Source organism: Cyanistes caeruleus, chromosome Z, assembly GCF_971803275.1.
Source record: "Cyanistes caeruleus chromosome Z, bCyaCae1.hap1.1, whole genome shotgun sequence".
Taxonomy (NCBI): Eukaryota; Metazoa; Chordata; class Aves; order Passeriformes; family Paridae; genus Cyanistes; species Cyanistes caeruleus.
The window spans coordinates 74,263,986-74,280,197 of NC_141732.1; the positions used below are offsets into that span (position 1 = coordinate 74,263,986).

General features: G+C 43.7%; 1 protein-coding gene and 1 long non-coding RNA gene across 17 annotated transcripts in view; one reads left to right on the forward strand and one right to left on the reverse strand.

Annotated features, from left to right (window-relative positions):
• The window catches only part of LOC111941050 (uncharacterized), a 29,450-nt gene extending 20,855 nt beyond the window's left edge, over positions 1-8,595 (forward strand). Inside the window, exon 3 of the long non-coding RNA XR_015280198.1 lies at positions 8,269-8,595. This is a non-coding gene — a long non-coding RNA (uncharacterized LOC111941050). The remainder of the gene's footprint in view (positions 1-8,268) is intronic.
• Positions 1-16,212, reverse strand: part of CELF4 (CUGBP Elav-like family member 4) — a 709,508-nt gene that overhangs the window by 80,204 nt on the left and 613,092 nt on the right. For all 16 annotated transcript variants that reach the window (XR_002869810.2, XM_023944018.2, XM_023944019.2 and 13 more), the window contains exons 6-7: positions 14,035-14,178; positions 4,530-4,677 (exon numbers count right to left, since the gene is read on the reverse strand). Coding sequence is in view for 15 of the 16 variants with exons in the window: in XM_023944018.2 (XP_023799786.1) it covers positions 4,530-4,677; positions 14,035-14,178 (292 nt within the window). In the remaining variant the exon portion in view is untranslated. The remainder of the gene's footprint in view (positions 1-4,529; positions 4,678-14,034; positions 14,179-16,212) is intronic.

The window sequence follows — 16,212 nt, forward strand, 5'->3', positions numbered from 1 at the left end:
TTGAAAGACCTCCAAAAACTCTCAGTCCCAGCTTTCTACAGCAGCCCCTATCAGATTCCCTTTGGATCTCTGTGGGTGTACCGATTTCCGGGACTGCTCTGTCTGCATTCTCTCATGAATACACCTTTCATGTGCAAACTCATTCTGAACTTTCTCAGCACTAGGGATCTGTAAAAGACTTGTCAAGTTTATTTGTAGCCTAGAGGTAGCCAGTGATACATTTTTTAATGTCATTGTTTGGCCCAAACTTGACTTCATACTGTTTTAACAAATATCTCCCGATGATCTGGGGCAAAATTTGGACTAAATTTGTTTCTTTCACTGAATCTTATTATTTTTTTTCTTCCCAGATGCATCCTGGGTGGGGGGGGTGCTGAAATGCTGCTATTTCAGAAGGACAAATTTGTCTTTATGTTCTGAGTGGGAATCTTGTCACACACTGGTAGAGAATTCTTAAATTTCTGGGGAGAAAATTAAATCCTTCTGCTACCTCAATGTCTTCTTCCTATGTATGTGTAAAATGACTGGACAGTCTGTTCTTCTTGCAACATGTTCAGGGTGATTTCAGGGACCAAAAATGAGTTTTCAATGAGCCTGAAATAATATTTTTTCTCTTCCTAGGTGTGCGTGGGAAGTTAAACTATCTTATCTTCAACAGTATCTTTCTGTGTCAGGGTATACTATGGATTGAAAGCACCATTTTTACAGTAACCTCCCCTTTAAACCAATTGCAGATTTTTTTTCACCATTGCAGCATTCCATGATGTGTTAGTCCAATAACATACTTTAACAACTGCTTAAATCTATGTTGGTGCTTTAAGAAAGCCGCTACAGATGCATGAGATGTTTTAATATGTTAAGATTTGAGTAGCCCAAAAAAAAAAAAAAGGCAGTACTTCAGCTCATTTCTTATACCCTAAGCAGACAGGCTGCTGCTTCCCCTTTTCTGATTTAAATGGTGTTGGCCTTTAAAAATGTCCTCTGTGGAGGTACAGGGAGCCAGCAGTGGCAACTGAAGTCCAAAGGCAATGCTCTTAGCATATGCCACCAGCTTCCAAATCACAAAGGCCACTTAAAATTTCAGTTGCTTTTCTGGATCTCTCCTTTATTTGCATAGAAAATGTAAATAATTTTTTTTTTTCCCTAAAATTGCAGCAAGGGAATTGTGCTTGCTATTTTGTGCATGTCTAAGGAAGTTTAGGCATATTTATTGGAATTCTTTAATTTTCTTCTTATAAAGAACCCCCCTGGAGAGGTCAGATCTGTAGCTGTAGTAAAACTGGCATAATGCCACCGTGGAAAACAAATGGTGGTGGTGCATGCCAGTCGTGGATTTCATCCCTCGTTTGAGATCTCTTGCTTTAGCTACACCAGGTGCAGATTTACAACATGGAGAGAGAGAGAAGGAGGGAGGGAGGGGAGGAAGAAGGAAGGAAGCCTAAATGAATTTCATTTCTAGCCCCTCGCTGCAGATAACAGAGCAGCAGACCCACTGCCAGACCCACTTTTCACCCAGATTGTAGCAGTGACAGGAGAAATGTAAAACCTGAACCAAGCTCTCAGAAATGTCAAATTAATTGCCTCACAGTTATGGACTGTTGTGTGAGATAAACCTGAGTCTTGATGGAAGACTGTTAAAATGACAGCAAACAGCATTAAAATTTTCTTGGTCTGAATTACCCACAGGGAGTGCTTATTGCACTCCACTGACTGCAGCTCAAATGAGATGTCTAAGTTTTGTATGGTTAAAGCCAGTTGAGATGGATACTGTCTCTCATCTGTTAGATTTGCCTGGATCCAAACCTCTGGGCCCCTAGGTCCCATGGGAATGAATGAATTTACGGTCATATTCCCAGGAATCCACTCTTCTAGAGGTGGGACACAGAGGAAACCAGCTGTATTAGAAGGCCTGAAGATACCAGCACAGAGGCACTGCACAGAGCCAATACCTCCAAAGCCCCTAGGACTTCTGGGTTACCAGAACCTTTTTTCTAGCACAGTTTTCCTTTTGCTTCAGGAAGATCAAAACACTTCCTTTATATTTCTTTTTTCTTTTTTTTTTTCTCCTGATGTTCCAAACACTTTTTCTAGTGCCTGTTTTTTGTTGGTGTTTTTTTTTTTTTTTCTGAGAACTTTGAAATATTTCATTTTTCTTCCAAGGCAGAACAAAGATATACTTCAATGACTAGAAATCCTGCTATGAAGCAGAATGATCATTTTCTATTTGGCTTTCTGAATGTTAACAAAGCCAGCAGGAGAATTAATGTTAGGCTTCAGATATCTCCTGGCTACTCAGAAATTGCTGCTAGTGTTGTAGGCTTGCTTGCTCAGACATTATGTGAAACATTTTCTGTACATCTTATCACATGCTTTGTGAGTGTTGTAGTAATACAAGGAGTAATTTCAAAGTCTAAACATTTCTCCTAAGGAATAATTGTCAATGGACATTTCCACAACCCACCACAGAGGTTTTTTCATGAAGGAAGCTACTCATTCAAGGTAAATCTGCAATAATGCCAAAGTGAATAGGTTCTGTGATTGAAAATATGTCATTAGGAGAGTGCAAAATCAGCTGCCGTGAAAGACATCAAGGGATCATCTAAACCAGCATCTTATTTTCAATAATGACCAGTCATGGGTGATCCAGAAAGCATGTAAAAAACATGAGTTTCCTCTCCTCTATTATGACAGTGAGAGTTTAACAGTCTGCTCATCAAGCCAAACACTGGAATAGGCTGCCCAGGGAAATGGTGGAGTTTCTGTCCCTGGGTGTATTTTAAAGACACACTGATGTGGTGTTGAAGGATGTGTTTTAGTGGTGGGCTTGGCAATGCTGGGTTAATGGTTAGCCATGATGATCCTAAAGGTCTTTTACACCCTAAATTGCATGATTCTGTTCTAGTCTGAAAGGCACTGCTCATAGCAGAAGTGGAAATGATTGCACCAAAAAGGAGCTGGGATATTTTTCATGTGCTGGAGATCCTGATAGACACAGAATTTGGGCGTTGTGCAGGTGTCTTCATGCCCATGACACAAAATGCACTCATTTTCAGGAATACACTTATGTATATTCAAAAGGTCTTGTGCTCTTTTGTGTTGAGTCCACTGCAAACCACTGTCTGGTTCAGCTTTACAGGCCCTGACAATATTTGAATTCCAGGCAGTCTTTGTTTGATGTTCTCTCTGCTCCCACCAACAGAAAACAAATCTAGCTAATGCAAATATGATAATCTTGCCAGCAGTGGGTTTAAAGGGTGCACATATAATTAAGCCACTTTTTTATTTGGATTTTCAGTAGCTCCATCAACTTTTTGTTTATACATTTATCATTGTGTAAACATACATTTTGAAATGTGCAGCATAAGATTTTTGAGTCAAGTGCTTTTAGTTGGGTCTCCATAAAGTCTTGTGGAATGAGATCTGTCTTACTCTCCATTCTCTCCCCAGTCCCTCATGACACTCTATTACAGATGGTCCTTTCAAGATGTACCTTTGAGTCCTCTGCCTCCCTACCAGACCCTAATACATTGGAAAACTTCCCAAACCCTCATTTACAAGGTTTGGCCCCACTTTTCCTGCTTCCCTGCTTCCCTGCTGTTAGGCCATGTGTCAGTCCAGGACTACTGAGCTGATGGTTCCGTGACCTGTTCCTGTCCAAACGGAAATCTTGTTCTTCAAGCCCCAAGAAAGACAGCCCTGCTCTCGTCTCAGCTTATTTCTCTGCTTGCTGAACCATACACTGCAGCTCCTAGAATGGGCTTTTTACAGCCTAAGCAGATCCTGGGAGCCCTTCCCTAACTACCTATCTATGTTCCTGCAGCCAGAAACCCCATCACTAAACACCCTCATTCCAGGTAGCACCAGATGCCTTCCCTGAGTACCTCCTGTCCTATTTCACAACAGGGGGAAAGGCTTATGTGTCACAAAGGCAAAGTTCATCTTGTTAATGGTATTGCATCTCACCACAACCCTGTTTTGCTAGTCTTTGGGACAGCCTGGCTCTGATAGCATTGGCACTGACCCCTTGGATACATATATGCACCAATAAACCATGCAGGCCACTGTGGGATGTTTTGCGATGTTTGGAGGATTCTCAGAGCTAAAGAGAGGTTGTGAATGGGATTAGACTGAAAAATGTCATAGAAGCAAAGAATAGTTAAGGTTCTAAAAAACCTCTGAGATCATTGAGTCCAACCATTAACCCAGCAGTGGCAAGCCTGCCGCTAAGCCATGTCCCTAAGTTCCACTTGTACAAGCCTTTTAAATAACTCTAAGGATGAACACTCATTCACTGACCTGCGCAGTCTGTTAGTGTTTGACAACCTTTTTGGGAAAGAACCTTTTTCTAATATCCAATCCAAACCTCCCCTGGTGCCACTTGAGACCCTTTCCTCTGGTCCTTCCACTTGTTGCCTGGGAGGAGAGACTGATCCTCACCTGGCTAAAGAGCTAACAATTCCTGCCAGGCGTCCTGTGGGCTGTGCCCAATTTCCCTGCCCTTTTCCCTCTCCAGCCCGCTGTCCCCTTACCTGAGGTTGGAGTCATGGGGGCGGCTGCCAGGCCGTTCATGTTCAGAGCCGCCATCTGCTGCATCTGGGCCGCGGCAAAGGCTGCCATGGGGTTCAGGTATCCGCCCTGCGCCACCGATGCCATGATCGCCGCTTGCTGCTGCATCAGCTGGAACAAAGAGAGCAGGGAAAAAATATCACGCGGTCACTGGCGGGGCAGCCTGTGGCGGCGGCACCAGGAGGGCACCGGGGAGGGTGGGATGCGCCCCGATGTTTTGGGGTGTCAGCACACCAGCCCTGTGGTACCCTCCAGGCCTGGTCATTCTACTCGCCACAGGAGCTGAAAGCAAAGGGCATCTTTGCAATTCGGGGTCTTCCTGGTCCCCACCCCACCATGTGTTCCCTAGTGTGGAGGTCTCTTGTGACCTGGACTCCACCCATCTTGGTACTTCTCTGGTCAGAAAGGCAGAGAAAAGTCTTTATAGAGACAAAACACAATATGCCTGAGCTGAGTGGTTTCGTGGCTTACATTGCTTGTATCAAAATTCTGGAAAAGCCTGAGGGTTACTGATGGGAGAACAGCATATGTAGGAAAAGGGGATTCTTTCTCCAAAACAGAAATTTTGACTAGTGCTCTAGGGATAACCTAATTTTTTTCCATCTGTCTGTAACAAAAATAACTTTTTCTGGTGCTGCTAGGAAGTTTCACTTGGTACAGAGAAAAACCACAACCAAAACTTCTAACCAGATCATAGCAACTATTTCCAACACTATCAGAGACCCCCCCCAGAAGTGTTGTACAGAGAAGGGAGCTCCCCTGTTTTATCAAGATTAATACTGTCTAATGAGAAAACCCCTTCCCTATGGTTTTGATCTGGGTTGACTTTCTAAATTAATTTTTTTCTAGAAAGTGGTCAAAATGCTGCTTCTTTCAAGGCACTTACAAAAGTCAGAAATAAGGAGCCCAGGTTGCATTTTCAGACATTTGGTGCTAAAAATTTTGGAGCAGAAGGCTGGTGAATGTTTATGAATCCTGGAAACGCTTCTGTCATTAAAACAAGACTGTGTGATCGTTACATTACACTCAGAACCTAGCACACAGCTAGTGCAGTACAGTATGGCTGCAGAGAGATTTTAAAATGGTCTTGGTGTGATGGATAAGAAAGTTTGGTTTGCTTCTTGTCTGCTTCCCTGGTGTTATACAAAGATCTTTGGGTATGTCTGAGTATCCAACCCTCAGTAGTGATAGGTGCTGGGTGCTTAGAGAAACATTGGGGGAAAGAAGACATGCAGAAAGTTTGGCAAACCTCACTCTGTACATTCCCCAGCCTCTGATAATCTGTGGCTTGATGATAATAGTGGAAAAGAGAAATTCTTTTCTGTGGTGATTTTAGAAGTGAGTCATGTCTTTGCTGTCTCCAAAATTGGAGTAACTCTGTTCCACTGCTCTCTCTGATTTCACTCTCTCTCCCATCAGGAAATCACCCTCTGATGCTGTTCTTTAAGCACATGGGACATGCTTCTCAGAATTAAACAGACCTCAGAAGTCATGGCAAGGAACAGACTGTTCCCTTCTGTTCACTTTAATATTGAAGTATCAGCTAAGCTAGCTGTTCTTACACTAAAACAAACCCTTGAAATCACTGCACTCATTCAAACTCTGAAACTGTGCCTGTCACCATCCATAAACAGTCCAAAGTAAGGGGTGCTCTGACAACAACTTGCTGAATAGCCATTTACAAGTTATGTAAACTTGCCTTAATTTCTCCAGTAATAAAGTGTAACACAGGATATCTGACTCCACACATTGTCAGATCTACGGGTGAAATGTGTGGTGCTGGATTTGAGTATTATTATTTTTTGAAGCCTAGTGCAGATTGGTGGCAAAGTGGTGGCTTTCCCTTTGATGGTTAATTGCTCTTTTCTATTTTACCCTGCATAAGGTACTTTTTAATTAGTGATATTTTGCTCTTTGCAATTACTGATGGAGTGATTAGTCAATCTTTTGTATTATACACTATATTGATTCTCCTTTAAGGAGTACATTTGTTCCTGGGCATCATTTGAGTTTATTCTCCAGAGGAGGTACTGAGCAGGTGATAGTAGAAAGTATGCCAAGGAAGCGAAGGAGGAAGGGGAGTCCATCCATCTTTAACACTGGATTGACTCCAACACTAGGTGTGCTGGCTCACATCTCATTTTCTGTTTTGGGTTTTTTTACCTGGGTGATGCCTAAAGACTTCTTTTTGGTTTTAAAATTATATTTTTCATATATTTGTATCTTTGTAGATTTTTAATACGCATTTAATACATAGTTTTACAGCCTCTAGCACCTTCTTACCCCTTTTCATGCTTTGGCGAGGTAAAATAAGGTTCTAACCTGTGATTTGGGAAACTAGATCAGGTGCTTCTGCTACAAAACAGAAGTGTTCCTGTAGAGAACGGTCACCCAATATCTATTATACTCAATGTTCTCTGAGATGTCCTAGAGACCTGGGAACCCCTCTGGCATGTGGAAATGAACCCTTTACATCCTGATCCAGAGGACACAGACCTCTCTGCAGCCTTCAGAACTAGTCCATAGGGTGAAAGTGGGATTGCCTGGGGCTGGAAGGAGTAGAGCATTCCACACCTGAACACAGCTGTGTACCCCAACTGATGATGGCTTTGCCTTCTTGGCTGGAGAGGCGGCCTCAACCAAGGCCCAGGACTGTCTGGATATTTCAACCCTTGACAAAATTCCAGACTTCTGAGGTCACAAATCCCATTCATGCCCATCCCACTCTGTTTGGGGGTGCTCAGGGACAAAGGTTAAGGGGGAAGAAGAGGAGGCTCCTACCCAGCCCAGTCAGAGGATTGCTGAGTGCAATGGCACCATGAACATGGGAGGACAGGAACTCAGTCACCTTGAAAGAAGCTGACAGCATAAGACCTGCCTCCTCCCCCCCCAGGGTGACTCTAGGGAAATTTACAGAAGGAGAACAAGTCCTGTAAGGGTCACCAGTCTTCCTTCTAAAACCTCCAAGGCATTCCCATTGAAAGTCACCCCACTCCTTCCCCAGCTCCCCCTGAAGACAAATGTCCCATCCACTCTCCTTTCACTTTGAAAGAGACCCAGTGTATGGTCCCAGTTAATAAAGCTGTAGAAAGTGAGGCAGTGACCCCACCAGAGGCAAATCAATAGCAGCAGGGCCCCTGGGTATTGTGTACTTTAAAATATGCCATTTGAAATGCAGATTTTTCCTGCCTGGGTTGGGGCTACAGAGCACTAATCAGGAAGGCAGCAGCCTTATTATCTCAGACTGATCCAAGGGGACAGAGAGGAGCTTTTCCCTCCCTTGGCTGAAAGGACGTACTTCCTTTTGCTTCTCTTACTTCCTTCGCATGACCTTTGCCTCAGCATTTAGAGCTTCTTCCCATCCATTTAAAAGATTCATTCCTTCTTTCCTGCTATCTTTTCTATTGCTCAAATATTTATCTTCTGAGGAGAACAGGAGATGCTACCAGACTGGTTCCTGCCCTTGGACAGCACCCCAAGAGATAAGAACCTGCAGTCACCATCCCAATGCTTGAAGCAGGTAGAGAGGCACTGGAAAAGCTATCCGAAGCGTGGGAAGGGGTGGCAGTGTTGGCTGATCAATAGAGACACCTGTAAGGGTTTATCTCACACATATTTTTCCTACTTTAGGTTGCAACAGCACTCAAGGGCAGGAAATACTTTTCTTACAGAAGGAACTTTTTTTTTGTCCTTTTCTTACAGGAGGAACAATTGCATGGAGAGATGAAGGAACCTTCTCAGAGCAAAAAAATGCTGCTAGAAATAGCAAAAGCATGCACAGCCTGCCTTCCCCATCCCCCTAAAGAAATGTGTGTGAAACTGAAGGAGGGGAAGAGGAGAAAGTGGGATTATTTCTGATGAGCTCTTTCTGAAATAGTGTGATCCTTCAGTCCTGCTCTGAACAATGTGATGACCTTCTCCTTTTTTCTCCAGTGCTATGTTCTGTCTTTGTCTCTGGACCGCACAATGTTTTGTTTGACTTTTCATATTCTTCATTCAGCAATAATAATAATAAAAGTGATAACAGCATCCCACACTTCCCACCTCTAATGATCTATACAAAGACTTAGCTTATGAATCCTCGTGGTATCCCTGTGATAGAAAGAGGTAAGTAAAGTAATCAATCAAGCAGTAATACAGCTCATATTTGGTAAAATCATGTAATTGACAAATTCATGTCTGCTATAGCTTACTGGCAATTGGGACTTAGAACTAAAAATACTTCCCAAGCCTTGAAACAAACAGATGATAATTGGTAGAAAAATCAGGATTGTCCTTCATACTTCTTCTGTTTTCTTGGAAATAGTAATTTCTGCTTTGAAAATAAAATTTAAATATAATTAGGATATTAAAAAAACCTAAACAAATATGCAACACCTGGATTCATATTTCTTAGTGTCTTTCCAAAGTCTGACACACAATAGCTTTGGTTCCTATCTTGCTAAGAGCAGTGGAAAACCCTCCCAAAAGACCTAAAAAAATTTGTATGTAGAGCCCAAAACTTAGTGTTCTTTATTTCTGAATTTCCAGGGAGCTGGTGGACAGAAATATGGTATTATCCCTGCTACAAAGTATTATGGCCTCAAAATATCTTCCTCTTCTAGATCTGTGCAAATAATTTGCATAACAAGTAGTATTTACCAAATATACTGTCCCATTTTGGTAATTTAAATGTAATAACTATTATATCCAGAAGGTAGCCTATAATAAGTAATTTTTCCCTGATTTCATAGGGCTAGCTGATTTTTTTAAGTATCTCTCCAAAATAATTTCACAGTACGAATTGAAGAAATATTGGAAAAAGCAATTCTTCCTGTCAGCACTACCTCAGATCATTTAGCAGAAATATCCTTTCATCTCAATGGGAGCTGGACAGGGAGGCAGAATGGGGCACCCAGGGTTTTATGGTCACAGGCATGGTGATCACTGCTGCCCTAACTTCTCAAGGAGATCATCACTTAAGGTGATGTCTGAGAGCTCTGCTGTGCTGGACATTCCAAATTTTTGTTGCAGTTATTGTCTGCAGTTCAGTAGAAGCAGAAAAAAAGCATTTTTAGTTTTTCAGAGTGAGGAGAGCTGGGATTTACTGAGAAAGGACTTGTTCCAGGCCAGAAAACAAATGCTAACATTGCCTGTGTTGTCTCTGTCCCAGCCTGTCTGTTTTTACACACTAACTCTGTGCCTATCCCCTGCTGCAGGATGCAATCAGTCCCATGGCTGGAGTTTGGCCAGAAGACTGTGGCTAACAGTCCCACCCCATTTTTTATGCAAACTTGATTTATGACTTTGATCTTATCTTAAATAATTTAAAAATTAAATAATTTATACTGTATCTGTCACTTTCCAAGGCTCCTTCCTTTGTTCTTGCTTTACTCTTCTGCATTTTCCTATCTCCCCCATCCTTTTTTGATCTGTGCACGTTTCCTTTCTGCATGGTGAGGCATCACTGACATGAGACAGGCACTACACACTCCTTGCCCCTTTTCTTCACAGAAAGACCTGCAGGAACTGTAGCTTATTTGTGCCAGGACTATGCTACCACCATTCACAGGCTGTTTTGATTGTCACTGCTTGTGATTTTGGGCTTGGCCACCCTAAGTAGATGTGCTGTGCTCTGTGAGGTGGAGAGTGTGCCTGCAGGTTCTTGCTAGGCTGGCAGCAAATCAAAGGTGGTGCCAGGCAGCATCACTCTCCTTCTCTCCAGGCTGAGTCCAGATCTATACCTCAACCTGGCCTTAGACTGCAGAAACAGCTGTCAGTGCCCAGCTGATGTAGATCCACAGTAACCTGACAATGAAATGGGCTGATGCCCTGTACACTTCTGAAATAAAATAAATAATTGCTCCATAAATGGAGAAGTTAAATGAGTATGGGAAGATATTGCAGAAGAGAAAAAAGCTAAAACAATCAAAAAACCCACCCTGAAATAAATTAGAGTAGGGGCTCTGGGAGCTTTTGGGAGCTATGAAATCTGACTTGCCTGGAGCTGCATACAAAAGAGGTGAGGTAGGTCTGATGTGACTTTCTGTGCCTCTGAAACAGCACACAGAGCCAGTGCCAAGCTTTGTCTGGTCTGTTTGAAGGTGGCACATGAGGAGGGGATAGAAAACCACACACAGTGGAGAACTCCCTTTGCTTCCTCATTTTTTTGCCTCTGTGTCTGAGGCCAGATGGCTGCTGAACCCCAGGACTGGTTGCTGGGCTGATGTGAGGCTGCTATCAAGGTTAAAGTTGTTTAAATTGAGGCTGAGGGTATTGGCAAAGTGCAGCAGCAGGGAGAGCTGTGGAATGGCCATTTGCTGTGCTGTAAGGGAGGTCACTTGGAGAGAGGCTGGGGCCCAAATCTGTCCTGATGGCAACACTAAAGTTTATCTGTCAAACTCTGATGGACTGAGACCCTTGCTGCTTCTCCTCAGTGGTGCTGCTGGTTTGGCAAACCCATGGCTGCCCACCAATCTATCAAACAGCCACACCATGGGGGTTTCTGCTGCACTGACCACCTTGGTGCACCGAGACCTTTTTGGGAGCTAATCCAGTCAGAGTAATGTGCAAGATGCTTCTCTGGGGGAAATTCAGCAAGAAACTGCAGCAACAGGATGTCCTTAGAATCCTGTTCCATGGGAAAAGACCTTTAGAAACTATTGAAAAACCGTTGTCATGGGATTGCATGGGAATTCTTATATAGAGACATCAGTCTGGTTTGGAGTGCTGGGGATAACTGGGAGGACAGGCTATCAGTAAGAATCAGAGAACCTGATGTCTCATGCTTGTGCTGCCTTGCTATTAAGCACTGAGACAATTCTTACACTTACGTTACTGCCACACCACTCTGAGAAAGCTCCTGGAGGGACAGTACAAGAGATCTGTGTCCCCAAGGGAGAAGAGAAAACAAATAAATAAATCTGATCATCAGGTTTATTTGTACATAAGGAAACAAGACCAGGGGGGTCAAACAATTAAACCAATGTCACAAGAGCTGCTGGTGGCAGCAGCATCACCCACTGTGACAGTCCTGCTCCTGATATTTCACCTTCCCTCCTCTTGGCTTGTCTTAGCTCTTCAACTTCAGGCTGAATAAAACTGCTGTCTCCCTATCCCTCTCCCCTATCGATTCCTCCATCTCCTGCTGGCATTTGTGAGGTGCCAATCACCCTGATATCTGAGAGCCAGCAGTCCGAGCTGGATTAATCGGGACCGAGGCAACGTCACAGAGCCTCGACGTTCCCCTCCTTCCCTTTCATGTGAGACTGTGATATGGAGCAGATAGGGAGGCTGATTGAGAGACAGCATCTGAGCACACTCTGGGTGTACAGGCGCCACACAGAAATGTGATCCCATCATTTAGACAGCTCTGAAGTCCCCAGGGTAATTGGTGTCACCAGCTTGTCATATCCGATGGGTCAAGATCTAAAACTTATTCTCTCCCCCTTATTAGCATTTTTATCAGAAAAATAAAAAAAGGGTATGGGTCCAATTCTGCTTTCACAGAAATCAATATGAAAAATATCCATTTGTTTCAAGAGGATGGGAAAAGACCAGAAATTGCTTTTCCTCTTCCTTCCACCCTGATTCTTCACCTGCCCTCATAATTCACCTGTATTATCTGGTGAGAAACAGGAAACTTTTGTGGTGTAAAGATGCAGACTGCATCCTCTCATATCAGTATAAACCTCGTCTGGAAATTAGAAGAGCTACTCTACATTAAAAACAATGTGAGAAGAGTTTTTAGACCAGAACATCAGGACAGTAGTGTCTTTACCATCTCTCCAGATGCCTGACCAATGTCTGTAGAGTAACACTGAAACCACTTTTCCTGCCTGACAGCCCCAGCAAATGCTTGTCCCAGCCTGTGGATTTTCTCCTGTTAGTGCCTCTGGTACATGGGGGCAAAGGCGCTACATCCCTCTGGCCATCTGCTGGCCACTGACCTTGGCTCATTTGGGATTTACTATTTTCCTCTTCCTTCAGCCTTCCCTGGCCAGGGGGAGTGTTAAACACAGCCAGGCTGAAGAGGAAATAGCTCTTCTATAATGTGAGGAGGGGAGCAGAGGACAAAGGATGAGACAGAGATTGACTTTGACTAGGAGTAAAAACAAAGATAGAAAAATGGAAGTAAAAATAGAATTTTTCTAGAGGAGGGAGAGCAAAAACTCCAGAAGTACACCAAGAGGTGCAGCTAGAAGGAGAGGATGAACTTCAGTGGATCTCTACAGTACATCCTCACAACTCAGCATGGCTCACACAAGGGGTAGGCTGGGTTGTACCAAGTGTTCAGTGAGGCACAGGACTATCAGAGAAGAAGAGAAATGTCAAGACCTTCAAATTAAGAAGAGAACATGATGATGTGATGGGAAATACTTGGTGCCAACACTTGAGAAAGAAGCAGTCAGGGAAGAAAGGAAGACCTTGTGGTCATTGCACTGGAAAGATTATTGGCACACTAGAGTGTTGTTCTGAGCTGGCCCTGTATTCCTGAGGCAAGGTTTGGGTCTCCCATCCAGGATGACTCTACTCTGGACTCTAGACACTAGACACAACTACTTTGTGTTCAACTGGACTTCCCTCCTGTTCATGAATCGTGCAGAGGGCCACTTTTTGCCATCAAATAGATGAATAGATATTTACAATGTCACTGCCTGAAAATCTGCTTCAGAGAGAGCAGCCAAAGTCACTAGGCAGTATTGTGTCTGCTTGCTGCAGGCATCACCTCCACCTTCCTCCAAAATACCTGGCAGAAAGTCAAAGTTACCTGAGCCTGGTCTTTTCTTGCAGATCCTTGTTAATTTTAGCCTAAGGAAACAAGTAACTCCAGAGGCATGCATTTCACAACATCATCAAGAGCCCAGCCCCCTGTACAGTCACACCTTCTCAGGTTTGGTATGTCCACAGGAACCCTGAAGTTAACACAACAGGATTTTTTCCCAGTGTGCTTCAATCATACTCTTTGGGGCAGCAGGGCTGTGTATGGGCATATGTCTGTGTGTACATTTTATTGTTGTCTATCATGCTCTGTGAATCTAAAAGCACTCCTCTCAGCAGCTGCTGTTTCATCCTGTGGTCACTCCAAAGGTACCCACGGCGGTGCAAGGTGCAGCAGGGTCATGGTGACTTGGGGCAGAGAAGTGGGATAAACTGAGCAGGCTCATTTTATCCAAATCCTCAAAATGTAGTTGTGCTTTTGTTTGACAACAATGGCTTAGCCCCCATAGTAAGTGTTTTGCACGGGTCCACACATGACCAAAAGTTACTTCTAGAACTGTCTATGGCACCTTGGAGACACCTGGGAGATTCCCAGAGGCTACCCTGGATGGCATGGCTAATTTTCACTCCCATCATGTCACCAGTTTAACAGATATGCCACTGCTTCCTCTTCTGCTCCATTTTTTGTCCACTCCCAGGAGTTTTTGTGGATTTCCAGGTGACACTCCCCCTCCCATAAGCACGCAGAGAGCTGGTGTCTATACTTACTGCCTGTGCATAGGCGCCATAAGCTCCAAACTGGATGGCCATGGGGTTGAACATGCCCATTTGTCCCGCCATTTGCTGCATGCGCCTCATCGTACGCTCCTTGTCCGTGTCCGCAAACTTCACCACCAGGCTGGAAGAGGCTCCCTGAAGCACAGGAAACAAAAGGAGACACACAGGGAATGAGCCTGATGCACACCAGCTCATCAGTCCATACATCTAACACAGATTTGGTAGAATGGGATCCAGGGGCTGATGGTTTCCATGCTGTGAATTTTGTCAGGCTGTGAATTTTGACCCTTGCAAGAGGGTGAGAGCATCAGGAAGTAAAGGACCTTAGAGGGTGAATGCCAGCAGCCTGGCTCCTGGCTTCCTCCAAAATTCAAGCTTCTAGGATGCAATTTACATTTTCTCTGCAAAAGTTGTTGCCTTATTCTTTGAATCTCCAGGCCCAGAATGTTGTCCCTGTCAGAGGGCAAAGACACAACACAGAGAAATGTAGGAGGTTTTGCTGCATGAAGGTGGTAGGATTTGTGGACTGATCTGTTTATGTGAAATGTGTGAGGTCTCTGTGTTCCAGACCTCTGAAGTGGATCACCTTTCACAATGCTGTGTCTTGTAACCCCCAGGTCCAGTGAGAAATTCCTGCCCAGCCTTGGAGATAGGAGTCAGTATGCTGGGCAGGGTGTATGTGTCACCATGAAAACAGCATCTCTTCAGCACTGGTAAATTAAGGGAGCAAAAGTAGTGCTGGATGGACCTGAGCTTCCTCTCCACAAAGAGTAGGAAATAGAGGCTACCATGAAAGAGCCCACACATTTCCAGGAAAGATTTAAAATATTAGGATTATGTCTGCAGTCACCACCAGTGCAGGACTACAGATGATCATCAGATCTGCCTGCAGAAATCTGTAAAAAATGTAATGCTTTTGGGAATGAAAGAAATCCCTCTCCTTCCCAAAAACAGATGAAAGGTCAGTAGCTACAATGCTTAAATTTCTGATAGGAAGCAGAGATGAGAAGAAATAGATCTACCTAGGAAGGTGTTTTCTGGTCTGTCTCCAAGGAAGTCCTAACTTCACGGGTTGGTTGCTTCCCCACAGGGACAGATCCCTGGTTGCCTCCCCAGGGATGGTGGAGGTGTAGTGGAGGGACAGTCTGGCTGCAGCCCTGACAGCAGTGGACAGTTGTCCTGGGAGCTGGGCTGCCACCCAGCCTGGGAAGATGGGCAGATGAGCTGTCAGGACACTGACAAAGAGCAGCTGAAATAATTGTGCTCCCATAGCTTCTGTTTTGACAAGCTGGTATTCGCCAGTAGAAGTAGAGTCAGTGGGGAAATGACCAGCTCAGTGTCTGACTGTGGCAGTAGAGGAAGAGCAGCTCCATGCCAGAGGATCTGAACTGTTGCAGGACCCTTGATTTCCTAGCAGAGGGGGAATTTTCTGGCATGGCAGAAGAAAAATATTATTAACTGGCTTACACATACCCCTATGTACGTGTAACCAGAAAAAACAGTCTAAGTGAAAGCAGAATTGCTCTGCTACAAATTGTGAAGAGTGTAGTGAACCACAGCTATAGATGTACATATATATAAGGCTAAGCTATACATATTCAATAGCCTCTTCAGATCCTCAGTTATGAATAAAGACTTGAGGAATTAACCTGCCAAAAAAAGACCCCAACAATCTAACACCACACAATGAGTGATGTTCCCTTGGATTAGCAATCTGTTCTGGGAGAAAGTGATTTTCATTGGCAAAGAATCTTTCTTTTTGACCTGTTAGTCTCTCTCTAATAAATCTATAACCCACTCACACAATGTGGTGAAGAGCAAGGTTTTGAAAGAAGTGCTTCAGGAAAACAAAGGGATGCAGAGATGAATGCTCCATTCAAAGATAGAGAGCAATCTTCAGCACTTATTATAAAAACAAAACAGAAGGGGGAGTGGAAGAGAGGAGAGAAAAAAACCTGTAGCCAAATTTCCCCTGCATGTCTGTTGAAGGCTGGGTGACTTTTAATTTTTCTTTAGATCACATGATGCAGATATTGATCCTTCCCCAAATCACACTCTTAATTGCAGCTCATCGACAAATGAATATTTTAATGCATACATTTCCTGCTAATTATCACCTGGACCAGTTCTTAATTAGATTTCAACACTCATTTAATTAACCCTGATCCA